Below are 27,031 nucleotides of genomic sequence, written 5' to 3'. Positions count from 1 at the left end.
TCTGTTAATCTGCCTTGTGTCAATTTAATTCCTAGGCCCAACTAAAGATGCCACTTAAGAACTGAGATAGTTAGAGGTGATCTTTAAATTCCCCTGCTGTGTCGACCACTTTCTTTGTACAGCGGGCAGGACTGCCCAGCCTGTTTCCTCCTGTATTTCATATACGGATGTACCAACTGATCAGGAGCATCCAATACTTCTCCTGCCATCACCTGAGATCTGCATGAGTTCATTGTCCCAAGCCACCAGCATTGGAGCACACTTCATGTAACAGCAAGCACTCTGCTTCTGCCTGCAGTCCTTGAAAAGGAAGCTATTAGTTAAATGAGGTCTGGCAAGGATTGGGAAGAGGAAGAAAGATTGTCTTTTCCATTTGAAATGAACCTGAACCTGGCACAGTGCTGCATGCCTGTAGTCCCAGGTACTTGGGAGGCTAAGGCAGGAAGATCACTTCAGCCCAGGAGTTCAAGGCTGGCCTTGGCAATATAGTGAAACCCTATCTCTAAAAAATAGAGTGAGAGAGAGAGAGAGCTCACAGCACAGGTGTCTCACACACCACCATATGAGACCATGATAGAAGCTAGAAGTGCAAAGTGCAAGTCTACCAAACCCATCCCAGCTAATTTTGATAACACTATTAACAACACCCTGTTTATGTTTTTTTTTTTTTTTTTTTTGAGATGGAGTCTGTCTCTGTCACCGAGGCTGAGTGCAGTGGCGCATCTCTGCTCACTGCAAGCTCTGCCCCCCAGGTTCATGCCATTCTCCTGCCTCAGCCTCCCGAGTAGCTGGGACTACAGGCACCCACCACCATGCCCGGCTAATTTTTTTGTATTTTTAGTAGAGACGGGATTTCACCATGTTAGCCAGGATGGTCTCAATCACCTGACCTCGTGATCTGCCCGCCTCAGTTTATGTTTTTTAAAAATGGGACAAGGGAAAGATTTGCCGGTCCAAGGAAAACTTCCACCAGTCTTCCCATTTACCTTTGGTTGTATAGAATATAGCAAAAATGAGTTTTGAGAGTAAGGATTTTATTCAACTTCATTTCACAAACATTTACTGAGCATCTTCTAAGAGTCAAGAGCAATATGAAGTCCCGCTACCCTAAAGGAGTTGACATGTCCTCAGGTGATGCAGACACGGCCTGAAAGCTATGACTGCAATAGGGTCCTGCTACCAGCATGAGTAAAGTGTAATAGGATCTCAGAAGTAGGGCTTAATTAATTCTCCCTGGAAGAGTTAGGAAATGCTTCACAGATGAGGTGATACTTGAGCTGGGCTTTGGAGTAAAGCGAGTAGGATTTTTTCCGTCAGCTGGAGAAGCAGTAAAAGGGTTTTCTAGATAGAGGACACATACAACATGAGCAACATGAGCAGCTCGCACATTCTAGGGACTGGCAAGCTGATTTGAAGGAAAGTGAGAAGTTTCATATGGCTGGCACAAAGCAAGTATATGACAGGAGCAAGAAGATGCAAGTAAAAATGGTTTGATCTATGGACATAAACAAAGACCAACCGAACGAGAACAAGCAAAGGCTATTTATCCAGAGCCTGCTACAGCAAGAGCGTCAGTCACAGTAACTTGTGTTTTGGCAAAGACTCAAAGGCAGGCAGAGGAGTGGGAAATTTTTATAGTGGAAAAAGAGAAGGTTTCAAGTATGCCCTGATAGCTGCCAGCTTTGCCTGTCACGGGGCTCATGACTATAATCCCAGCACTTTAGGAGGCTAAGGAAGGAGGATTTCTTGACCCCAGGAATTTGAGACCAGCCTGGGCAACACAGTGAGATCTCATCTCTATAAAAAATTAAAAATAAAATTAGCCAGGCTTGGTGGCACATGCCTGTAGTCCCAGCAACTTGGGAGGTTGAGGTGGGAGGACTGCTTGAGCCCAGGAGGCTGAGGATGCAGTGAGCCATGATGGTGCCACTGCAACTCCAGCCAGGGTAACAGAGTGAGACCCTGTCTCAAATAACTGCCAGCTTCTCTCATTTCTGTCCCACCTTCCAATTTAGGACCAACAAGAGAAAGCCAAGTATGCACCCCTAACAAATCCTATAGGATGCGCCACTTCTAGTTAGCTGCCTACAGCTTCCCCAGGTTGACAGCCTCCAATCAGGGTAGACCTGAAACTTTTTGCTTTTTCCACTATCAACTTTTCGCAGTCGTCTGCTTGACTTTGTGTGGGGAAAAGCAAGAGAGATCAGATTGTTAATATGTCTGTGTAGAAAGAAGTAGACATAAGAGACTCCATTTTGTTCTGTATTAAGAAAAATTCTGCCTTGAGATGCTGTTAATCTGTGACCTTACCCCCAACCCCGTGCTCTCTGAAACATGTGCTGTGTCAAACTCAGGGTTAAATGGATTAAGGGTTGTGCAAGATGTGCTTTGTTAAACAAATGCTTGAAGGCAGCATGCTCCTTACGAGTCATCACCACTCCCTAATCTCAAGTACCCAGGGACACAAAAACTGCAGAAGGCCGCAGGGACCTCTGCCTAGGAAAGCCAGGTATTGTCCAAGGTTTCTCCCCATGTGATAGTCTGAAATATGGCCTCGTGGGAAGGGAAAGACCTGACCGTCCCCCAGCCCGACACCCGTAAAGGGTCTGTGCTGAGGAGGATTAGTATAAGAGGAAGGCATGCCTCTTGCAGTTGAGACAAGAGGAAGGCATCTGTCTCCTGCCCGTCGCTGGGCAATGGAATGTCTTGGTATAAAACCCGATTGTACGTTCCATCTACTGAGATAGGGAAAAACCGCCTTAGGGCTGGAGGTGAGACATGCGGGCAGCAATACTGCTTAACAAAGCATTGAGATGTTTATGTCTATGCATATCTAAAGCACAGCACTTGATTCTTTACCTTGTCTATGATGCAAAGACCTTTGTTCACGTGTTTGTCTGCTGACCCTCTCCCCACTATTGTCTTGTGACCATGACACATCCCCTTCTCTGAAAAACACCGACAAATAATCAATAAATACTAAGGGAACTCAGAAGCCAGGGGGATCCTCCATATGCTGAACGCTGGTCCCCTGGGTCTCCTTATTTCTTTCTCTATACTTTGTCTCTGTGTCTTTTTCTTTTCCAAGTCTCTCGTTCCACCCAATGAGAAACACCCACAGGTGTGGAGGGGCGACCCACCCCCTTCATCTGGCGCCCAACGTGGGGCTTTTCTCTAGGGTGAAGGTACGCTCGAGCGTGGTCATTGAGGACAAGTCAACGAGAGATCCCGAGTACGTCTGCAGTCAGCCTTATGGTAAGCTTGCGCACTCAGAAGAAAGCTAGGGTGATAATGGGGCAAACTAAAAGTAAAACTAAAAGTAAATATGCCTCTTATCTCAGCTTTATTAAAATTCTTTTAAAAAGAGGGGGAGTTAAAGTATCTACAAAAAATCTAATCAAGCTATTTCAAATAACAGAACAATTTTGCCCATAGTTCCCAGAACAAGGAACTTTAGATCTAAAAGATTGGAAAAGAATTGGTAAGGAACTAAAACAAGCAGGTAGGAAGGGTAATATCATTCCACTTACAGTATGGAATGATTGGGCCATTATTAAAGCAGCTTTAGAACCATTTCAAACAGAAGAAGATAGTGTTTCAGTTTCTGATGCCCCTGGAAGCTGTGTAATAGATTGTAAAGAAAATACAGGGAGAAAATCCCAAAAGGAAACGGAAAGTTTACATTGCGAATATGTAGCAGAGCCGGTAATGGCTCAGTCAACGCAAAGTGTTGACTATAATCAATTACAGGAGGTGATATATCCTGAAACATTAAAATTAGAAGAAAAAGGTCCAGAATCAGTGGGGCCATCAGAGTCTAAACCACGAGGGCCAAGTCCTCTTCCAATAGGTCAGATGCCCGTAGCATTACAACCTCCAATGCAGGTTAGAGAAAATAAGACCCAACCACCAGTAGCTTATCAATACTGGCCGCCGGCCGAACTTCAGTATCGGCCACCCCCAGAAAGTCAGTATGGATGTCCAGGAATGCCCCCAGCACCACAGGGCAGGGCGCCTTAACCTCAGCTGCCCACTAGGAGACTTAATCCTATGGCACCACCTAGTAGACAGGGTAGTGAATTACATGAAATTATTGATAAATCAAGAAAGGAAGGAGATACTGAGGCATAGCAATTCCCAGTAATGTTAGAGCTGATGGCACCTGGAGAAGGAGCCCAAGAGGGAGAGCCTCTCACAGTTGAGGCCAGATACAAGTCTTTTTCAATAAAAATGCTAAAAGATATGAAAGAGGGAGTAAAACAGTATGGATCCAACTCCCCTTATATGAGGACACTATTAGATTCCATTGCTCATGGACATAGACTCATTCCTTATGGTTGGGAGATTCTGGCAAAATCGTCTCTCTCACCCTCTCAATTTTTACAATTTAAGACTTGGTGGATTGATGGGGCACAAGAACAGGTCCGAAGAAATAGGGCTGCCAATCCTCCAGTTAACACAGATGCAGATCAAGTATTGGGAACAGGTCAAAATTGGAGCACCATTAGTCAACAAGCATTAATGCAAAATGAGGCCATTGAGCAAGTTAGAGCTATCTGTCTTAGAGCCTGGGAAAAAATCCAAGACCCAGGAACTGCCTGCCCCTCATTTAATACAGTAAGACAAGGTTCGAAAGAGCCCTACCCTGATTTTGTGGCAAGGCTCCAAGATGTTGCTCAAAAGTCAATTGCCAATGAAAAAGCCCATAAGGTCATAGTGGAGTTGATGGCATACGAAAACGCCAATCCTGAGTGTCAATCAGCCATTAAGCCATTGAAACGAAAGATTCCTGCAGGATCAGATGTAATCTCAAAGTATGTAAAAGCCTGTGATGGAATTGGAGGAGCTATGCATAAAGCTACGCTTATGACTCAAGCAATAGTGGGAGTCGTTTTAGGAGGACAAGTTAGAACATTTAAAGGGAAATGTTATAATTGTGGTCAAATTGGTCATTTAAGAATTGCCCAGTCTCAAATAAACAGAATATAACTATTCAAGTGACTACAACTACAGGTAGAGAGCCACCTGACTTATGTCCAAGATGTAAAAAAGGAAAACATTGGGCTAGTCAATGTCATTCTAAATTTGATAAAAATGGGCAACCATTGTCGGGAAATGAGCAAATGGGCCAGCCTCAGGCCCCACAACAAACTGGGGCATTCCCAATTCAGCCCTTTGTTCCTCAGGGTTTTCAGAGACAACAACCCCCACTGTCCCAAGTGTTTCAGGGAATAAGCCAGTTACCACAATACAACAATTGTCCCCTGCCACAAGTGGCAGTGCAGCAGTAGACTTATGTACTATACAAGCAGTCTCTCTGCTTCCAGGGGAGCCCCCCACAAAAAATCCCCACAGGGGTATATGGCCCGCTGCCTGAGGGGACTGTAGGACTAATCTTGGGAAGATCAAGTCTAAATCTAAAGGGAGTTCAAATTCATACTGGTGTGGTTGATTCAGACTATAAAGGCGAAATTCAATTGGTTATTAGCTCTTCAATTTCTTGGAGTGCCAGTCCAGGAGACAAGATTGCTCAATTATTACTCCTGCCATATATTAAGGTTGAAAATATTGAGATAAAAAGAACAGGAGGGTTTGGAAGCACTGATCTGACAGGAAAGGCTGCATATTGGGCAAGTCAGGTCTCAGAGAACAGGCCTGTGTGTAAGGTCATTATTCAAGGAAAACAGTTTGAAGGGTTAGTAGACACTGGAGCGGATGTCTCTATCATTGCTTTAAATCAGTGGCCAAAAAATTGGCCTAAACAAAAGGCTGTCACAGGACTTGGTGGCATAGGCACAGCCTCAGAAGTGTACCAAAGTACGAAGATTTTACATTGTTTAGGGCCAGATAATCAAGAAAGTACTGTTCAGCCAATGATTACTTCAATTCCTCTTAATCTGTGGGGTCGAGATTTATTACAACAATGGGGTATGGAAATCACTATGCCCGCTCCATTATATAGCCCCACAAGTCAAAAAATCATGACCAAGATGGGATATATACCAGAAAAGGGACTAGGAAAAAATGGAGATGGCATTAAAGTTCCAATTGAGACTAAAATAAATCAAGAAAGAAAAGGAATAGGGTATCCTTTTTAGGGGCGGCCACTGTAGAGCCTCCAAAACCCATACCATTAACTTGGAAGACAGAAAAACCAGTATGGGTAAATCAGTGGCCGCTACCAAAACAAAAACTGGAGGCTTTACGTTTATTAGCAAATGAACAGTTAAAAAAAGGACATATTGAGCCTTCATTCTCGCCTTGGAATTCTCCTGTGTTTGTAATTCAGAAGAAATCTGGCAAATGGCATATGTTAACTGACTTAAGGGCCATAAATGCCGTAATTCAACCCATGGGGCCTCTCCAACCCTGGTTGCCCTCTCCGGCCATGATCCCAAAAAACTGGCCCTTAATTATAATTGATCTAAAGGATTGTTTTTTACCATCCCTCGGGTGGAGCAGGATTGAGAAAAATTTGCCTTTACTATACCAGCCATAAATAATAAAGAACCAGCCACCAGGTTTCAGTGGAAAGTGTTACCTCAAGGAATGTTTAATAGTCCAACTATTTGTCAGACTTTTGTAGGTCGAGCTCTTCAGCCAGTTAGAAACAAGTTTTCAGACTGTTATATTATTCATTACACTGATGATGTTTTATGTGCTGCAGAAACGAGAGATAAACTAATTGACTGTTATACATTTCTGCAAGCAGAGGTTGCCAACGCAGGACTAACAATAGTGTCTGATAAGATCCAAACCTCTACTCCTTTTCATTATTTAGGGATGCAAATAAAAAATAGAAAAATTAAGCCACAAAAAATAGAAATAAGAAAAGACACATTAAAAACACTAAATGATTTTCAAAAATTGCTAGGAGATATTAATTGGATTCGGCCAACTATAGGCATTCCTACTTATGCCATGTCAAATTTGTTCTCTATCTTAAGAGGAGACTCAGACTTAAATAGTGAGAGAATGTTAACCCCAGAGGCAACAAAAGAAATTAAATTAGTGGAAGAGAAAATTCAGTCAGCACAGATAAATAGAATAGATCCCTTAGCCCCACCCCAACTTTTGATTTTTGCCACTGCACATTCTCCAACAGGCATCATTATTCAAAATACTGATCTTGTGGAGTGGTCATTCCTTCCTCACAGTACAGTTAAGACTTTTACATTGTACTTAGATCAAATAGCCACATTAATTGGTCAGATAAGATTACGAATAATAAAATTATGTGGAAATGACCCAGACAAAATAGTTGTCCCTTTAACCAAGGAACAAATTAGGCAAGCCTTTATCAATTCTGGTACATGGCAAATTGGCCTTGCTAATTTTGTGGGAATTATTGGTAATCATTACCCAAAAACAAAAATCTTCCAATTTTTGAAATTGACTACTTGGATTCTACCTAAAATTACCAGACGGAAACCTTTACAAAATGTTCTAACAGTATTTACTGATGGTTCCAGCAATGGAAAAGCGGCTTACACAGGGCCAAAAGAACGAGTAATCAAAACTCCATATCAATCGGCTCAAAGAGCAGAGTTGGTTGCAGTCATTACAGTGTTACAAGATTTTGACCAACCTATCAATATTATATCAGATTCTGCATACGTAGTACAGGCTACAAGGGATGTTGAGACAGCTCTAATCAAATATAGCATGGATGATCAATTAAACCAGCTATTCAATTTATTACAACAAACTGTAAGAAAAAGAAATTTCCCATTTTATATTACTCATATTTGAGCACACAGTAATTTACCAGGGCCGTTGACTAAAGCAAATGAACAAACTGACTTACTGGTATCCTCTGCATTCATAAAAGCACAAGAACTTCATGCTTTGACTCATGTAAATGCAGCAGGATTAAAAAACAAATTTGATGTCACATGGAAACAGGCAAAAAATATTGTACAACATTGCACCCAGTGTCAAGTCTTACACCTGCCCACTCAAGAGACAGGAGTTCATCCCAGAGGTCTGTGTCCTAATGCATTACGGCAAATGGATGTCACGCATGTACCTTCATTTGGAAGATTATCATATGTTCATGTAACAGTTGATACTTATTCACATTTCATATGGGCAACTTGCCAAACAGGAGAAAGTACTTCCCATGTTAAAAAACATTTATTGTCTTGTTTTGCTGTAATGGGAGTTCCAGAAAAAATCAAAACTGACAATGGACCTGGATATTGTAGTAAATCTTTCCAAAAATTCTTAAATCAGTGGAAAATTTCACATAAAACAGGAATTCCTTATAATTCCAAAGGACAGGCCATAGTCAAAAGAACTAATAGAACACTCAAAACTCAATTAGTTAAACAAAAAGAAGGGGGAGACAGTAAGGAGTGTACCACTCCTCAGATGCAACTTAATCTAGCACTCTATACTTTAAATTTTTAAAACATTTATAAAAATCAGACTACTACTTCTGCAGAACAACATCTTACTGGTAAAAAGAACAGCCCACATGAAGGAAAACTGATTTGGTGGAAAGATAATAAAAATAAGACATGGGAAATAGGGAAGGTGATAACGTGGGGGAGAGGTTTTGCTTGTGTTTGACCAGGAGAAAATCAGCTTCCTGTTTGGATACCCACTAGACATTTGAAGTTCTACAATGAACCCATCGGAGATGCAAAGAAAAGCACCTCCGCGGAGACGGAGACACCGCAATCGAGCACCATCGACTCACAAGATGAACAAAATAGTGATGTCAGAAAAACAGATGAAATTGCCATCCACCAAGAAGGCAGAGCTGCCGACTTGGGCACAACTAAAGAAGCTGATGCAGTTAGCTACAAAATGTCTAGAGAACACAAAGGTGACACAAACTCCAGAGCGTATGCTGCTTGCAGCCTTGATGATTGTATCAATGGTGGTAAGTCTCCCTATGCCTGCAGGAGCAGCTGCAGCTAATTATACCTACTGGGCCTATGTGCCTTTCCTGCCCTTAATTCGGGCAGTCACATGGATGGCTAATCCTATAGAAGTATATGTTAATGATAGTGTATGGGTACCTGGCCCCACAGATGATCGCTGCCCTGCCAAACCTGAAGAAGAAGGGATGATGATAAATATTTCCATTGGGTATCATTATCCTCCTATTTGCCTAGGGAGAGGACCAGGATGCTTAATGCCTGCAGTCCAAAATTGGTTGGTAGAAGTACCTACTGTCAGTCCTAACAGTAGATTCACTTATCACATGGTAAGCGGGATGTCACTCAGGCCACGGGTAAATTATTTACAAGACTTTTCTTATCAAAGATCATTAAAATTTAGACCTAAAGGGAAACCTTGCCCCAAGGAAATTCCCAAAGGATCAAAAAATACAGAAGCCTTAGTTTGGGAAGAATGTGTGGTCAATAGTGCGGTTATATTACAAAACAATGAATTCGGAACTATTATAGATTGGGCACCTCGAGGTCAATTCTACCACAATTGCTCAGGACAAACTCAGTTGTGTCCAAGTGCACAAGTGAGTCCAGCTGTTGATAGCGACTTAACAGAAAGTCTAGACAAATATAAGCATAAAAAATTACAGTCTTTCTACCCTTGGGAATGGGAAGAAAAAGGAATCTCTACCCCAAGACCAAAAATAATAAGTCCTGTCTCTGGTCCTGAACATCCAGAATTGTGGAGGCTTACTGTGGCCTCACACCGCATTAGGATTTGGTCTAGAAATCAAACTTTAGAAACAAGAGACTGTAAGCCATTTTATACTATCGAACTAAATTCCAGTCTAACGGTTCCTTTACAAAGTTGCGTAAAGCCCCCTTATATGCTGGTTGTAGGAAATATAGTTATTAAACCAGACTCCCAAACTATAACCTGTGAAAATTGCAGATTGTTTACTTGCATTGATTCAACTTTTAATTGGCAGCACTGTATTCTGCTGGTGAGAGCAAGAGAAGGCGTGTGGATCCCTGTGTCCATGGACCGACCGTGGGAGGCCTCGCCATCCATCCATATTTTGACTGAAGTATTAAAAGGTGTTTTAAATAGATCCAAAAGATTCATTTTTACTTTAATTGCAGTGATTATGGGATTAATTGCAGTCACAGCTACGGCTGCTGTAGCAGGAGTTGTGTTACACTCTTCTGTTCAGTCAGTAAACTTTGTTAATGATTAGCAAAAAAATTCTACAAGACTGTGGAATTCACAATCTGGTATTGATCAAAAATTGGCAAATCAAATTAATGATCTTAGACAAACTGTCATTTGGACGGGAGACAAACTCATGAGCTTAGAACATTGTTTCCAGTTACAATGTGACTGGAATACGTCAGATTTTTGTATTACACCCCAAATTTATAATGAGTCTGGGCATCACTGGGCTATGGTTAGACGCCATCTACAAGGAAGAGAAGATAATCTCACTTTAGACATTTCCAAATTAAAAGAACAAATTTTCGAAGCATCAAAAGCCCATTTAAATTTGGTGCCAGGAACTAAGGCAATTACAGGAGTTGCTGATGGCCTCGCAAATCTTAACCCTGTCACTTGGGTTAAGACCATTGGAAGTACTACAATTATAAATTTCATATTAATCCTTGTGTGCCTGTTTTGTCTGTTGTTAGTCTGCAGGTGCACCCAACAGCTCCGAAGAGATGACCATCGAGAATGGGCCATGATGACGATGGCGGTTTTGTCAAAAAGAAAAGGGGGAAATGTGGGGAAAAGCAAGAGAGATCAGATTGTTAATATGTCTGTGTAGAAAGAAGTAGACATAAGAGACTCCATTTTGTTCTGCATTAAGAAAAATTCTTCTGCCTTGAGATGCTGTTAATCTGTGACCTCACCCCCAACCCCGTGCTCTCTGAAACATGTGCTGTGTCAAACTCAGGGTTAAATGGATTAAGGGTTGTGCAAGATGTGCTTTGTTAAACAAATGCTTGAAGGCAGCATGCTCCTTACGAGTCATCACCACTCCCTAATCTCAAGTACCCAGGGACACAAAAACTGTGGAAGGCCGCAGGGACCTCTGCCTAGGAAAGCCAGGTATTGTCCAAGGTTTCTCCCGATGTGATAGTCTGAAATATGGCCTCGTGGGAAGGGAAAGACCTGACCGTCCCCCAGCCCGACACCCGTAAATGGTCTGTGCTGAGAAGGATTAGTATAAGAGGAAGGTATGCCTCTTGCAGTTGAGACAAGAGGAAGGCATCTGTCTCCTGCCCGTCCCTGGGCAATGGAATGTCTCGGTATAAAACCCGATTGTACGTTCCATCTACTGAGATAGGGAAAAACCGCCTTAGGGCTGGAGGTGAGACATGCGGGCAGCAATACTGCTTAACAAAGCATTGAGATGTTTATGTCTATGCATATCTAAAGCACAGCACTTGATTCTTTACCTTGTCTATGATGCAAAGACCTTTGTTCACGTGTTTGTCTGCTGACCCTCTCCCCACTATTGTCTTGTGACCATGACACATCCCCCTCTCTGAAAAACACCAACGAATAATCAATAAATACTAAGGGAACTCAGAAGCCAGGGGGATCCTCCATATGCTGAACGCTGGTCCCCTGGGTCCCCTTATTTCTTTCTCTATACTTTGTCTCTGTGTCTTTTTCTTTTCCAAGTCTCTCGTTCCACCCAACGAGAAACACCCACAGGTGTGGAGGGGCGACCCACCCCCTTCAACTTTGAGTTTTTACCAAATGCACATGATGGTGGCTGTCTCTCTTGCTATATAGCAAGCTCTGAATAGATAGTCTTTATTTGTTCTCCAGTAGGTGGTCTTTATTTCCGTACAATCAAGTCTAAGCTGCCACCTGGACTATCTCAAGCCTCCTAAATTGTCTCACTCTTCAACTCTTCTCTGGTAAACAAGTTGATGCCAGTTATCTAAATCTCTCAAAGCATATAAAACATAGAGTTGATGATGAAAATTTTGCATTGTGTTTGTGCCTGCCATCGTCAGTGCCTCCATCCCTACTCCTGACTCTGTATTGTATGCCTGGCTGATTTCCATGACAAGGTTTGCTCTGGCAGCCTGAACTGTAACACTCCCCCAGCAGTTCATAACCAGCTCCCTCACTCATCTTGTGGGTAACTCTGGGTCATGCTCTCTACACTGATTCCCAGGGTTCTGCAGCAAGATGCAGCTACAGTTGCTCACAGTGGCAGCGGGATTGATATCTCACCCTTTTCTTAACTGCCTTTCCCTTCCATCCTTATCTCACGTCGCCATTCCTCCACCAGTGTTTCCTGAGATCACCTCCCAGTGAATTATTAATACTTGCTTTCATATCCTTTCTCAGGGTGTATGTCTGTGGGAACCCAAGAGAATACAGCCAGAATTAGAAATAACTCAAATCACGTTATTCAAATAACTAACAAGTATAGGAGGAAGAGGAGACCAAATTGCCACTTCCCGCATAGGTTTTCACTAATATATATGGTTGGCAAGAATAAAGAAAAGAGAGTACCCAAGTTATTTTAAAAAGAAGTAAAAAAAAGAAAAGAAGAAAAATTGTTAATGCCATTTACAATTTCAAAAATGACTGCATGTGGTTCATTAACAAGCATTTTCTAATAATAAATAAGTTGTATCACTCCATGCAATTATTTAAGGCTGTTAAATTCATACAAAACTAGAGGTAAAAGATTACAATGCAGTATTAGCAGTAAAATAATTTGATGGAGGAGACAAATGGCTTTACATGGAATGGAAGAAAACGTGACAGAAAATCTATCATTTGTGGTAAATGGGGGAGTATTGTGCCATTAGTAAAATAGTAATGTTAAAAACAAAAAAGCAAATGTTTGTTTGTTTTTGAGACAGAGCTCTGCTCTTGTTGCCCAGGCTGGAGTGCAATGGCACAGTCTCAGCTCACTGCAACCTCCGCCTCCCGGGTTCAAGTGATTCTCCTGCCTCAGTCTCCCAAGTAGCTGGGATTACAGACGTGTGCCACCACACCCATCTAATTTTTGCATTTTTTTTTTTAGTAGAGATGGGGTTTCAGCATGCTGCCCACACCGGTCTCAAACTCCTGACCTCATGTGATCCACTTGCCTTGGCCTCCTAAAGTGCTGGGATTATAGGCGTGAGCCACCCGACTTGGCCTATTTATTTCTTTTGAGACAGGGTCTGGCTCTGTCACCCAGGCTGGAGTGCAGTGGTGAGATTATGACTCACTGCAACTTCCACCTCCTAGGCATAAGGGATCCTCCCACCTCAGCCTCCTGAGCAGTTAGGACTACAAGCTCACGACACCACACCCCGCTGATCATTTTATCTTTAGTAGAGATGAGGGGTCACGATGTTGCCCAGGCTGGTCTTGAACTCCTGGCCTCAAGAAATCTACCCACCTTGGCCTCCCAAAGTGCTGGGATTACAGGTGTGAACCACCATACCCAGCTTAAAATACCTTTAATTAACTTCAAAAATAGCAATAATAAATACAATTATTAATTTATTTATTTTTATTTATTTATTTTTGAGACAGAGTTTCACTCTGTAGCCCAGGCTGCAGTGTGGTGGTGTTATCTTGGCTCACAGCAACCTCTCCCTCCTGGGTTCAAGTGATTCTCCTGCCTCAGCCTCCCGAGTAGCTGGAATTACAGGCATCTATCACCATGCCCAGCTAAATTTTTTTTTTTTTTTGTATTTTTAGTAGAGATGGGGTTTCACCATGTTGGCCAGGCTGGTCTCAAATTCCTGACCTCAAGTGATCCACCCACCTCGACCTCCCAAAGTGCCAGGATTACAGGTGTGAGGTTGTGCACAGGGCCTCTTTCTTTCCTTCCTTTCCTTCCTTCCCTTTCTTTCCTTCTTTCCTTCTCTTTCTTCCTTTCCTTTCTTCCTTTCTTTCCTTTCCTTCCTTCCTCTCTTTCCTTTCTTTCCTTTCTTCCTTTCTTCTCTTTCTTTCTCTTTCCTTTTCCTTTCTTTCTTTCCCTTTCTTCCTTTCTCTTCTTCCCTTCTTTCCTTTCATTCCTTCCTCCCTCTTTCTTTCCTTTCTTCCTTTCTTCCCTTTCTTTCTTTTTCTTTCTTTCTTTCTCTTTCCTTTTCCTTTCTTTCTTTCCCTTTCTTCCTTTCCCGTCCTTTCTTTCATTTCCCTTCCCTTCCTTCCTTCCTCCCTGCCTCCCTCCTGCTCTCTCTTTCTTTCTTTTCTTCTTTCCCTCCCTCCCTCCTTCCTTCCCTCCTTCCCTCCTTCCTTTCTTTCTTACAGGGTCTCTCACTCTCTCACCCAGACTGGAGTGCAGTGGTGCGATCTCAGCTCACCACAACCTCTGTCTCTCAGGCTCAAGCAATTCTCCTGCCTAAGCCTCCCAAGTAGCTGGGATTACAGGTGCTGGCCACCATGCCCAGCTAATTTTTGTATTTCTTTTAGTAGAGACAGGGTTTCACCATGTTGTCCAGGCTGGTCTCAAACTCCTGACCTCAAATGATCCACCCACCTCAGCCTCCCAAAGTGCTGGGATTACAAGCATGAGCCACAGAGCCTGGCCTACTTATTTTTAAGACCGGCTTTTACTCCTATCACCCAGGCTGGAGTGTAGTGGCGTGATGTGGGCTCATTGCAACCTCCGCCTCCTTGGCTCAAGAGATTCTCCCACCTCAGCCCCATGAGTAGCTGGGATTACAGGCCCACGACACTGCATCCAGCTAATTTACAAATAACACATTTTTATCTGGTTTTTTTTTAGACGAAGTCTCACTCTGTCACCCAGGCTGGAGTGCAGTGGCACAATCTTGGCTTACTACAACCTCCGGCCTCCTGGGTTCAAATGATGTGTGCCACCACGTCCTGCTAATATTTTTGTATTTTTAGTAGAGACAGGTTTTTGTTTGTTTGCTTGTTATATGTAAAAAATGTTTATTTAGAAATAGAATGCTTGTTCCGTGGTGCTACAAAGAAATAGCACTCGGACATAAATTTAATTCTCTTAGCAAGGCAATCTTTACCTTTTGCAGAAAGTCAAGTATTCACCACAGATGGAATAATGGCAAGAGCACACCTGTACAATGGAGGGAAGTAATTTTTATCCTTTACGCAGTTTGTCCCTGCTACTGTGTCCTGTCTCCATTGGCTAAAGCCAGACCTCACAATCTAAACTAAAACCTGATTAGCTAACAGTTTAAAACTTGTCTAAATAGGCAAGGGCAATAGAAAGACAAAGGAAAAGAGGAAGTTGCTTACGAAAGGACTTAGAAAAGTAATAACATTCTTAAATAAGGAAGGGGCATAGGCTGCGAGCCGGGACAGGCCTGTGAGCATGTCTAGCATACAGTTAGTCTTTAAAAGAAACTGTTATTTCTAACACTTATGATTTATTTTTAACAAGAAGGGAAACTTTGAAGAGGAACTTTTTACTTTCTACCATTTCCTTGTCTTGTTTTTATAGTTTTCTTCTTCAAACTTTTTTTTTAAATATGTCTTGGCTTAGTTGTTTTGATTAGCTTTTAGATGTATGGTATAACATAACATGACATCTAATAAGGAGAAGTATACTTATTACAGTTGCTAGAGAAGTAAAGACTGAGGCCATGGTCTCTTTCTATTGGCTGAACTATTTCTCGAGCTAATTTGAAATAGAGTTGTTAATGCTGGAATTTTTTGCTAACTTATTTAATAAGGCAGTAAGTCCTTGGAGGGTTCTTGTTATGCTCCCATTGGGAGCAGTGTTGTTTGGAATAAAGGTGCAACACCGAGTTTTGATTATAATATAAACACTACCTTTCTTTGTTAATATTATATTTAAAGTTATCTTATTTTCTCAGGCTATTTGACTAGTGGATTTTAATTGTTCAGCTATTTCTTTAACAGCATCTTTGGTATAGTTAATAAATTGCTGCTGGTAGTAATAAATGTAGTTTATTTAATCTACATTTTTATTAATTGTTACTCACTAAAACAACATTGACTTAAACCTTGCAGCTATTTGATCTCTGGTTTTAAATTTATTTGGTACTCTGCGAGAAACTCTAATTGCATATGAATAGACATGGGAATCAAAATAGCTATAAGGGGCTGCTTCTTTTGAGGCTTCTCTTATTTGCTTATGTCATAATTTCTCTTTTTCTGATTGATGAAATGCCAGGGTAAAAGGGATAGCTAATTGAACTAGAGCATAAGTACTGCTCTATTTGGCAGAGTGTCTAGTAAAGGTTTTTTACAGTATTACTATGCATCCGCTTGGGGATGAATAAGGGTGGACTGATGGGTTAGCTTTTGGAAGTGCCTGACCTCGCTGCATCTTGTTAAGTCTTCAAGGTACGCTAAATTTTCCTTTTATCATTGGAGACATGAGGTAAAATTGGTCTTGGAAGATGGAGGCTCAATGGCCCTCGGTGGGCTGACCCGCAGGGTACTGCACTTTAGGAAATAGTAGAGAGAGTTTGGCACACTTTACTATCTTAGGCTGCAGGATTTTGATACCGGCTGGGTGCAGTGGCTCACGCCTATAATCCCAGAACTTTGGGAGGCCGAGACGGGCAGATCACGAGGTCAGGAGATCGAGATCGAGATCGAGATCGAGACCATCCTGGCTAACACGGTGAAACCTGTCTCTACTAAAAATACAAAAAAAAAAAAAAAAAAAAAATTTAGCCGGGCGTGGCAGCGTGCGCCTGTAGTCCCAGCTACTTGGGAGGCTGAAGCAGGAAAATGGCGTGAACCCGGGAGGCGGAGCTTGTAGTGAGCGGAGATCGCGCCACTGCACTCCAGCCTGGGCAATAGAGCAAGACTCCATCTCAGAAAAAAAAAAGAAAAAAAGAAAAAAAAAGAAAAGGAGCTACCATGCAGTCCATGCCTTGTTGATTAGAAGACTATCTGAGTGGAAAGGGGATAACTTGGACTTCTAGCCTACTGTGTGCACAAGCATAACAATTGCTTTATTTAGAGTGCGGACAGAATATTTGATCTATTTTAGCTAGTCGTTTACATCTTGATATCTTGTTTTAATTGCTGTGGTTTGCTTTAGATTTTTTTACTTTTACTACAAAGACTTTGGTTTTGTCATTTGGTATGAGAGTAGTGATAACTAAACAGGCATTAAAAGTAATAATTTGAGGTGAGTTAGATTTAGTTACATTAATAAGATGGGGAGTAGTTAAAGGCAAGAAAAGGAAAATATAGACAGATTAAGTTTTCTTAGCTTTAACTTGGTAGGGCTTGACCCTGGAACAATGGCCTATGATTTTGATGGTGATGACGCTTTTTTGACTTGGGTATGATATGTCTATCCTTTTCTGCTGTGCGAACGGCAGTCTCAGTGGTTAGCAGCACAAGGTAGGGTCCTTCTTAGGCTGGCGCGAGTTTTTCTTCTAACTTCTGATGAGGATGTGGTTTCCAGGCTGGTGCTGCTGTACAGCTCCTCTGGCTTGTTTCCTTTCTTGGCTCATGCATGAGGTCACCTGCTCCACATCATATGTGAGAATCATTTACTCCAGATTGCTGACCAGTTTCTTCCGCCTTGCTGAGAGTCTGGGTCTATTCATCACACCAGATGTGTCTCAATTCCTTACTACCCCTGAGGCCACCACGATGAGGCAGTGGGGCACCCCCTCATGAGAGAGGACTAGAGACCACCCCAGAGGAAAATGTATCCCTGTACGGACCACCATTTCTTATATGTAAAAATGTTTATTTAGAAATAGAATGCTTGTTCCCCGGTGCTACAAGAAATAGCACTCAAACATAAATTTAATTCTCTTAGCAAGGCAAACTTTACTTTCCGCAGAAAGGGCGCTCATCACAGATGGAATAATGGCGAGAGCACCAGTAGAGACAGGTTTTCACCATGTTAGCCAGGCTGGTCTCAAACTCCTGAGCTCAAGTGATCACCTGCCTCAGGCTCCCAAAGTGCTGGGACGGAAAGGGAGAGTGCCTCAGATTGGCCCTGGTGAAACAGGGACCATCCCTCTATCTGCACAGGGCGCCAGTTCACCTCAGTCTTTAATTTGCCACAGACCAAATCCTTCATCTAGATAAGAATCTCAAATGAGGTACTTAAAGCCCAGAAAGCTTTGTAACTGCACCCTTGAGCTGCTTGCTCGGGCCCACTCCCACCCTGTGAAGTGCTTTCTCGCTTTAATGAATTCCTGCTTTTGCAGCTTCATTCCTGTGTTTCATTCCTCTGCTACTTCATGCGTTTTGTTCAATTCTTTGTTCAAAATGCCAAGGACCTGGACAACTCGTAGTCAAGACCCTCTACCAGTAACACTTGTTGCTCCTATTCTTCCTGGTGCTATTTATTGGTACTGCACATGTACCCTCTGCCCAAGGGTAGAACGACTTTCCAGCTTCTGACGCACAGAGGCTTGGGGAGGACAGATTTTCATGTGACTCAGGACCTCACTGAACCTTGATCATACAGTTGACCACGTTCCTTCGTTTGGATCACTAAAGGAGAGTCAAGCTTCTTTATCATTACAAGGCAAGATCCTGGGCAAAGCACATTTTAGACCCCAAAATATTTTGTCCTCTTTGCAAGGCATTTCATCTATTATTTCTTTTTTAATCCAGGATGGGCAAAATAAGAAGTTGTAATGTTTGTATTCCATATTTGTCGTTACAAAAGAAAGATATTTTCATATTCCAAAATTGTAAAAGTAAACAAAACACAGTAACAACAACGAAAACTATAATCGGAAGGAAGGGCACCAAGTTCAGACAGTGGTGGCTTTGAAGGAAGAAGTAAGCGAGATTGAAATTGAGAGAATTTAAAAAAAGATTTTAAGTTTTTTTTTTTTTTTTTGAGACAGGGTCTCACTCTGTCATGCAGGCTGGAGTGCAGTGATGCAATCTCAGCTCATTGCAACCTCTGCCTCCCTGGCTCAACTGATCCTCCCACCTCAGCCTCTTGAATAGCTGGGACTACAGGCGGGTACCACCATGTCCAGCTAATTTTTATATTTTTTTGTAGAGATGGGGTTTAGACATGTTGCCCAGGCTGGTCTTGAACTCTTGAGCTCAAGCAATCTGCTCGTCTCGCCCTCCCAAAGTGCTGAGATCGCACCACTGCACTCCAGCCTGGGCAACAGAGCAAGGCTCCATCTCAAAAAAAAAAAAAAGATAAAAAGCTATATACCGCTGGGCGTGGTGACTCAAGCCTGTAATTCCAGCACTTTGGGAGGCCAAGGTGAGTGGATAACGAGGTCAAGAGATCGAGACCATCCTGGCCAACATGGTGAAACCCTGTCTCCGCTAAAAATACAAAAATTAACTGGGCGTGATGGTGCGTTCCTGTAATCCCAGTTATTCAGGAGGCTGAGGCAGGAGAATTGCTTGAACCTGGGATGCGGAGGTTGCAGTGAGCCAAGATGGCGCCACTGCACTCCAGCCTGGCGAATGAGCAAGACTCCGTCTCAAAAAAAATCTGCATACCTCCCTCACAATTTGCCCAGAAGGAAATTCCTTGTGGACAAGGGACAGACAGAACTCAGTCATCCCTCTGAGGCTCACCTGAGACAAATGCATATCTGATTGCTTCCCCTGCCCTATTGTTTATGTAAAAATGCAGATTCACTGAGCCAGCCTAAATTGTGTATTCAGTGGAAAGATGATCAAGGATTCAAAAGAATGCAACCTTTTGTCTCTTACCTATGTGGGACCTGGAAGCCCTTGCCTCAAGTTGTCCCGCCTTACCAGAATGAACCAATGCGCATCTTACACATATTGATTAATGTCTCATGTCTCCCTAAAATGTATACAAGCAAGTTGTACCCCGACCACCTTGGGCACATGTCGTTAGGACCTCCTGAAGCTGTGTCACAGGCACATCCTTAACCTTGGCAAAATAAACTAAGCTGATTAAGACCTGTTTCAGATACTTTTTGGTTTACAATAGCAAAACCCTGTCTCTAAACAAACAAACAAAAGCAAAAAGAAAAAATTAGGGAAAAGACTATTCTTTCCCTTTTCTTAAAGCATTTTCTTTAGAGGATTTGTCATTGTAAATTCTCTCTGCCCCTGTGAGATGTATACAAATCTTTCTTTTCTTTTCTTTTCTTTTTTTGAGATGGAGTCTTGCTCTGTTGCCAGCTTGGAGTGCAGTGGCGCTATCTCAGCTCACTGCAACCTCCGCCAGCCAGGTTCAAGCGATTCCCTTGCCTCAGCCTCCCACATAGCTGGGATTACAGGCACGCACCACCACACCCGGCTAATATTTTGTATTTTAGTAGAGATGGGGTTTCACCATGTTGGCCAAGATGGTCTCGATCTCCTGACGTCATGATCCAACCTCCTCGGCCTCCCAAAGTGCTGGGATTACAGGCATGAGCCAACGCGCCCAGCCCCAGATGTATATAAATCTTTCTAAAAGCCTCTTGTAAATTTGTAAAACCCAGGAATGTCTTTCTCAAGGACTTGAGATCTCTTTGAAATATAAGCATCAAAAATGATAGTGCTCCTATCTACCAGTGATATAGCTCCGATGAGTGGAGGAACACCAGGGTTCTTTGTCCTCATGCCAGTTTAGATAAAACGACACAGACACACGTGGAGTGGTTTTAAGGAGTGGAGAGGTTGAGAGCTTAATAGGCAAGAAGAAACAAGAAGGAAGGGAGGAGGAACAAACTCCCCTGTAAAGAGACGGGGAGGGGGGCCTCCAAAGCTGAGAGAGGGGAACCCCCACCTGCCACAGATACCAGATAGATATATATACACAGAAGATGGAGGAGGTGGTGTCTGATTTGCATAGGGCTCAGGGGATTGGTTTGACTAGGCATGTCATTCACATATCCGCGAAAAAGCTGGCCCTCCCACCCTAACCTTTAATATGCAAATGCAGGGCACCCTGATGTTCTAACACACGTGGGGATACGTGGGGGCGGCCACGTTGCCAGGAACATATGGGGAAAGGGCAAGAAGGCAGGGGAATCACCGTGTTTGGGTGGACCTAGTTTCTAATGGCTTGCATTTGCATATCAAAAGTTGCCCTTGGGCTCTAAGAGCCCGGCTATACAAGAAACTTTTCCGAAGATGCTTTAAAGAAAACTTCCCGGCTGGGTGCGGTGGCTCACGCCTGTAATCCCAGCACTTTGGGAGGCCCCGGCAGGCAGATCACGAGGTCAGGAGATTGAGACCATCCTAACACGGTGAAACCCCATCTCTACTAAAAAACACAAAAAATTAGCCGGGCGTGGTGACGGGTTCCTGTAGTCCCAGCTACTCGGGAGGCTGAGTGAGGCAGGAGAATGGCATGAACCCGGGAGGCAGAGCTTGCAGTGAGCCGAGATAGCGCCACTGCACTCCAGCCTGGGCGACAGAGCAAGACTCCATCTCAAAACAAAACAAAACAAAACAAACAAACAAAAAAACCCGAAAACTTCCCAAGGACCCCTTTTCTTCTCTATCTACCTAAAATAATTTCTTAATAACTCCTACAACACCAGTTCCTGTGGGAGGCAGGAGTCGAACGTTGGTGGGAATGTTGCTCCAAATTGCCAAACTACCTCCTCTCACAAAGATATGAGAAGTTGGCCTGGCACAATGACTCACAGCTATAATCCCAGCATTTTGGGAGGCCAAAGCAAGAGGATCACTTGCCTTCAGGAGTTCAAGACTAGCCTGGGCAACATAGCAAGACCTCATCTCTACAAAAATAAAAAATACAAAATTAGCTGGGCATGGTGATGCGCCCCTGTAGTCCTAGCTACTTGGGATGCTGAGATGGAAGGATTACTTGAACCCAGGAGGTCAAGGCTGCAGTGAGCTGTAATCATGCCACTGTACTCCAGCCTGAGTGAGAGTAAGACCCTGTCTTAAAAACAAAAACAAAACAAAACAAAAAACCAAACAAAAACAGCAACAACAAAAAACCCATAGAGATAGGAGAAGTTTATTTTTCCTTTATGTAACACTGTCAGAGGCGTTTGAACAAGAGTGACTCCATCTTTAATAGGGGCTACGTAAAATGAGGCTGAGACCTGCTGGGATGCATTCCCAGGAGGTTAAGGCATTCTAAATCACAGGATGAGATAGGAGGTCGGCACAAGATACAGACCATAGAACAGGTGGATGATAAAACAGGTTGCAGTAAAGAAACTGGCTAAAACCTAGCGAAACCAAGAGGGCAATGAGAGTGACCTCAGGGCATCCTCACTGCTCACTATATGCTAATTATAATATATTAGCATGCTAAAAGACAGCCCCACTAACGCCATGACAATTTACAGATGCTATGCCAACATCAGGAAGTTACCCAACGTGGTCTAAAAAGGGGAGGAACCCTCAGTTCTGGGAATTACCCACCCCTTTCCCAGAAAACTCATGAATAATCCACTTCTGGTTTACCAGATAATCAAGAAGTAACAATAAATTTAAGTGGCTGAGTGGCCCATGCTACTGCTCTGCCTATGGGGTAGCCATTCTTTATTACTTTCTTTTTTGTTTGTTTTGTTTTGTTTTGAGGCGGAGTCTCACTCTATTGCCAAGGCTGGAATGCAATGGTGTGATCTCGGCTCACTGCAACCTCTGCCTTTCGGGTTCAAGCGATTCTCCTGCCTCAGCCTCCTGGAATTAGCTGGGATTACAGGCACGCACCACCAGGCTGGGCCAATCTTTGTATTTTAATAGAGATGGGGTTTCACCATGTTGGCCAGGCTGGCCTCGAACTCCTGACCTCGTATCTGCTGGCCTCGGCCTCCCAAAGTTGTGAGATTACAGGCGTAAGCCACCGCTCCTGGCCTACTTTCTTAATAAACTTGCTTTCTTTACCCTATGGACTCATCCCGACTTCTTTCTTGTGCGAGAGCTAAGAACCCCTTCTTGGGGTCTGAATCAGGACCCCTTTCAGGTAACTTTACCAATTACCACAGATGGTCACCCTCAATTACCAGGTGAATTTAGAATGAACTACTTGTTACAAATAGTGCTGTCAGGTCGGCTTACTTAGAACTTGCGGCTTATCTCAAGAACATCTATGTTAAGGGTTGTGTCTGCTTAGCTACACGAAAGGGAGACTTTTACAAAACAGATTGCCTGTGGTGAATATCACATTTTGATTTAATGCTTATTCAATAATAAAATTATTTTTCTACTATCTTTGTGGAAAGACTTATTGGTTTGGAGATTTTGTTTTTAGTTCCATTTCTCCAACAGGTGTGTTTTATTATTCTACGTACTTTTTTGTATTTTTTTAAATTACAAAGAAAAAAGATACATTCATGGACAACTCCTGAAAAATGCTGTCTACTTTCCTATAGTGCTATTTCCTATAAGTAAACTTAATTTTGTTCAGCAAGTAACCTTTTTTTTCCCCAGGATCTTAATTAATTAAATGGGTTTTTTATTTAAATGTCTAGAAAACTGTTTATTTTGAGACCTTAGTATTAAATGCATTTTTTAAAAATTTAGAGACTTAAGGCCGGGTGCAGTGGCTCACGCCTGTAATCCCAGCACTTTGGGAGGCCGAGGCGGGTGGATCACGAGGTCAGGAGTTCAAGACCAGCCTGGCCAAGATGGTGAAACCCCGTCTCTACTAAAAATACAAAAAAATTAGCCGGGCGTGGTGGCCCACACCTGTAATCCCAGCTACTCCAGAGGCTGAGGAGGAGAATTGCTTAAACCTGGAGGGGCAGAGGTTGCAGTGAGCTGAGATCCCGCCACTGCACTCCAGCCTGCGCAACAGAGCGAGACTCCGTCTCAAAAAAAAAATTTAGAGACTCAAGAAGGAGAGTTTTATATGTAAAACGTTACAATGGAATTCACAATTTTTTCTTGTTAAAATATGCTTAAAAATATAATGAGATTTAATTTGTAAAATATAATACCTGTTTTTCCTGCTAAATTTTAACTTATCTAAAACCAGGGAGATTATCTTATTTGCTGCTGTTCGCCCTGCTCTAACACAGAGGTAGGTACACAAAAGATGTCTAATAATTTTGAGTTGAATAAATGGGAAGATAGATGTGTGAACTATAACAAAGCCAGAACATTGTCGTTCCCTACGTATCTGTGGGAGATTGGTTCCAGCACCTCCTTGAATACCAAAATCTGTGAGTGCTCAAATCTCTTATATAAAATGGTGTAGTATTTGCATATAACCTATGCACATCCTCCTATATACTTTAAATCCTCTCTGGATTACTTATAATACCTAATACAGTTGATTATTTTTTTTTTTTGAAACGTCTCCCTCTGGCCCACACTGAATTACAGTGGCATCATCCTGGCTCGCTGCAACCTCCGCTTTTCAGGAGGTTCAAGCGATTCTTCTGCCTCAGCCTCCCAAGTAGCTGGGACTATAGGCCCACGTCACTGAGCCCGGCTAATTTTGTACTTTTAGTAGAGATGGGGTTTCACTTTATGTTGGCCAGGCTGGTCTCAAACTCCCAACCTCAGGTGATACACCCGCTTTGGCCTCCCAGAGTGCTGGGATTACAGGTATAAGCCACAGCGTCCGGCCAACAAATGTATTTTAAGGATTAATAATTTTATTGAATTACACAGTAACCCACTGAAAATGTAAATTGACTAAACCATAAAAGTAACAACAGTATTCCTTCTTTTGATTATTGTATTGAAGGAGAAAAGGAAATTTCACCCCAAAACATGACTCCCTTGTATAATGAGTATTTTGAATTAAACACTCTTCTGTGAATGGTGGCTCATGCCTGTAATCCCAGTACTTTGGGAGGCCAAGGTGGGAAGATCGCTTGAGGTCAGGAGTTCGAGACCAGCCTGGGCAACATGGCGAAACCCCATCTCTACTAAAAATACAAAAGGCCGGGCACAGTGGCTCACGCCTGTAATCCCAGCACTTTGGGAGGCTGAGGCGGACAGATCACGAGGTCAGGAGATAAAGACCATCCTGGCTAACACGTTGAAACCCCGTCTCTACTAAAAATACAAAAAAATAGCCGGGTGTGGTGGTGGGCGCCTGTAGTCCCAGCTACTCAGGAGGCTGAGGCAGGAGAATGGCATGAACCTGGGAGGTGGAGCTTGCAGTGAGCCGAGATCGCGCCGCTGCACCCCAGCCTGGGTGACACAGCAAGACTCCATCTCAGAAAATAAAATAAAATTAAATTAAATTAAATTAAATTAAATTAAAATTAAAATACAAAAATTAGCTGTGTGCAGTGGTGTGCACCTGTAGTCCCAGCTACTTGGGAGGCTAAGGTAGGAGAATCACTTGAGCCTGAGAGGCGGAGGTTGCAGTGAGCCAAGATCGCGCCACTGCACTCCAGCTTGGGTGACAGAAGTGAAACCCTGTCTCAAAACAAACAAACAAACAAACAAAAAGTTCTTAGAAACTGAGCCTGGTGGCCAGGCACGGTGGCTCACGCCTGTAATTCCAGCATTTTGTGAGGCCGAGGCAGGCAGATCACCTAAGGTCAGGAGTTCAAGACCAGCCTGGCCAACATGGAGAAACCCTGTCTCTACTAAAAATACAAAACTTAGCTGGGCGTGGTGGTGGGCACCTGTAATCCCAGCTACTCGGGAAGCTGAGGCAGGAGAATCGCTTGAACTCAGGAGGCGGAGGTTGCAGTAAGCAGAGACCCCGTCATTGCACTCCAGCCTGGGTGAGAAGAGCAAAACTCTGTCTCAAAAAATAAAAAAATAAAAAATAAATAAATAAATAATCTGGGCCTGGTGGCTCATGCCTGTAATCCCAGCACTTTGGGAGGCCAAGGCAGGCAGATTGCTTGAGCCCAGGAGTTCAAGACTAGCCTGGGAAACTTGATGAAATGCCATCTCTCCAAAAAAATACAAAAATTAGCCGAGCATGGTGATGTGCACCTGTAATCCCAGCTGCTTGGGAAGCTGAGGTGGGAGGATCCTTTGATCCAGGAGGTGGAGGATGCAATGAGCCTCGAGGGAGCCACTACACTCCAGCCTGGGCAACAAACAGAGTGAGACCCTGTCTGAAAATAAATAAATATATATATATATAAAAATAAATAAATAAAAAAAAAATAAATGAATAAAATAAAAACTCTTAGAGATTATCAGGCCTTGGAAGAGATTTTTCCCCTATCTACATAAAGGCCCAGAACCCCCAAGAGAACAATTGCTTTTTCTTCCCTTCCCTGTTATCTCATTATCTATTGCAGGAAAGATGAGGAAGGTAACCAGAGCTGGCCCAATCCTTTTGCAAAATAATATCTGTCTCTCAGGTTCATTTAACTTCCAAAGAAAACTATTTGCAGGTCAATCTGTGTTCCCCCATCCATTTATTCACCTAAATCATCACTTAATGCCCCTCTACTGAATTACCTATATTCCCCATCTCCCCCACTCCTCTGAAAAGAGGTTATATAAGTGTTTGGGACCAGGTGCTGAGGCTAGTGTCTGTAATCCCAGCACTTTGGGAGGCCCAGGTGGGCAGATCACTTGAGGTCAGGCATTTGAGACCAGCCTGGCCAACATGGTGAAACCCTATCTCTACCAAAAATATAAAAATTAGCTGAGTGTGGTGTCGCGCGCCTGTAATCCCAGCTACTCTGGAGGCTGAGACAGGAGAACTGCTTAAACCTGGGAGGTGGAGGTTGTGGTGAGCTGGGATTGTGCCACTGCACTCCAACCTGGCTAAGAGAGTGAGACTCTGTCTCAAAAAATTAAAAATAATAATAATAATTATTATTATTATTTGTGTCCTATTGGGATATTGAGCAATCACACTTTTCTCCATGTGCATGGTCAATTTAATTTGTATGCTTTTCCTCTCATTAATCTGCCTTATTGTTAGGTGATTTTTCAGGAAACCCCCCCAAAGGCAAGGGAGAAACTTCCTTTGCCCCAATCGTATAAACAAGAATTAGTCACCGTTTTTCCTTTTTTTTGAGACAGAGTCTCCCTCTGTTGCCCAGGCTGGAGTGCAGTGGCACAATCTCGGCTCACTGAAACCTCCGCCTCCCAGGTTCAAGCGATTCTCCTGCCTCAGCCTCCCAAGTAGCTGGGCCTACAGACGCCCACCACCATGCCCGGCTAAGTTTTCGTATTTTTAGTGGAGATGGGGTTTCACCGTGTTAGCCAGGATGGTCTCGAACTCCTGACCTCATGATCCACCTGCCTCAGCCTCCTAAAGTGCTGGGATTACAGGTGTGAGCCACCACGCCCGGCCTAGTCACAG

General features: G+C 43.0%; 1 protein-coding gene across 2 annotated transcripts; it reads left to right on the top strand.

Moving 5' to 3' along the window:
- Positions 1–2,717: 2,717 nt before the first annotated feature.
- On the top strand, positions 2,718–11,493 carry LOC129009515 (endogenous retrovirus group K member 19 Rec protein-like). 2 transcript variants are annotated; one of them, XM_054442542.2, is made up of 2 exons: positions 2,718–3,255; positions 10,590–11,493. In XM_054442542.2, the coding sequence occupies exons 1-2, from the start codon at positions 3,105–3,107 to the stop codon at positions 10,724–10,726; spliced, it is 288 nt and encodes a 95-aa protein (XP_054298517.1). In that variant the 5' UTR covers positions 2,718–3,104; the 3' UTR covers positions 10,727–11,493. The 2 variants fall into 2 exon arrangements, with proteins under 2 accessions (XP_054298517.1, XP_054298516.1); XM_054442541.1 differs by lacking the exon at positions 2,718–3,255 and adding an exon at positions 8,587–8,890 and having other exon boundaries at positions 10,590–10,643.
- Positions 11,494–27,031: the final 15,538 nt, after the last annotated feature.

This window comes from Pongo pygmaeus, chromosome 10 (genome assembly GCF_028885625.2).
Source record: "Pongo pygmaeus isolate AG05252 chromosome 10, NHGRI_mPonPyg2-v2.0_pri, whole genome shotgun sequence".
NCBI classification, from domain to species: domain Eukaryota; kingdom Metazoa; phylum Chordata; class Mammalia; order Primates; family Hominidae; genus Pongo; species Pongo pygmaeus.
This window is presented reverse-complemented; position numbering and strand designations above follow the sequence as displayed.

Bases quoted from the DNA above. Each gene is read 5' to 3' on its own strand.
- LOC129009515 (XM_054442541.1), top strand. From the start codon at position 8,630: ATGAACCCATCGGAGATGCAAAGAAAAGCACCTCCGCGGAGACGGAGA. The intron at 8,891-10,589 runs GTAAGTCTCCCT...GTCTGTTGTTAG, and splicing joins TGATGATTGTATCAATGGTG to TCTGCAGGTGCACCCAACAG.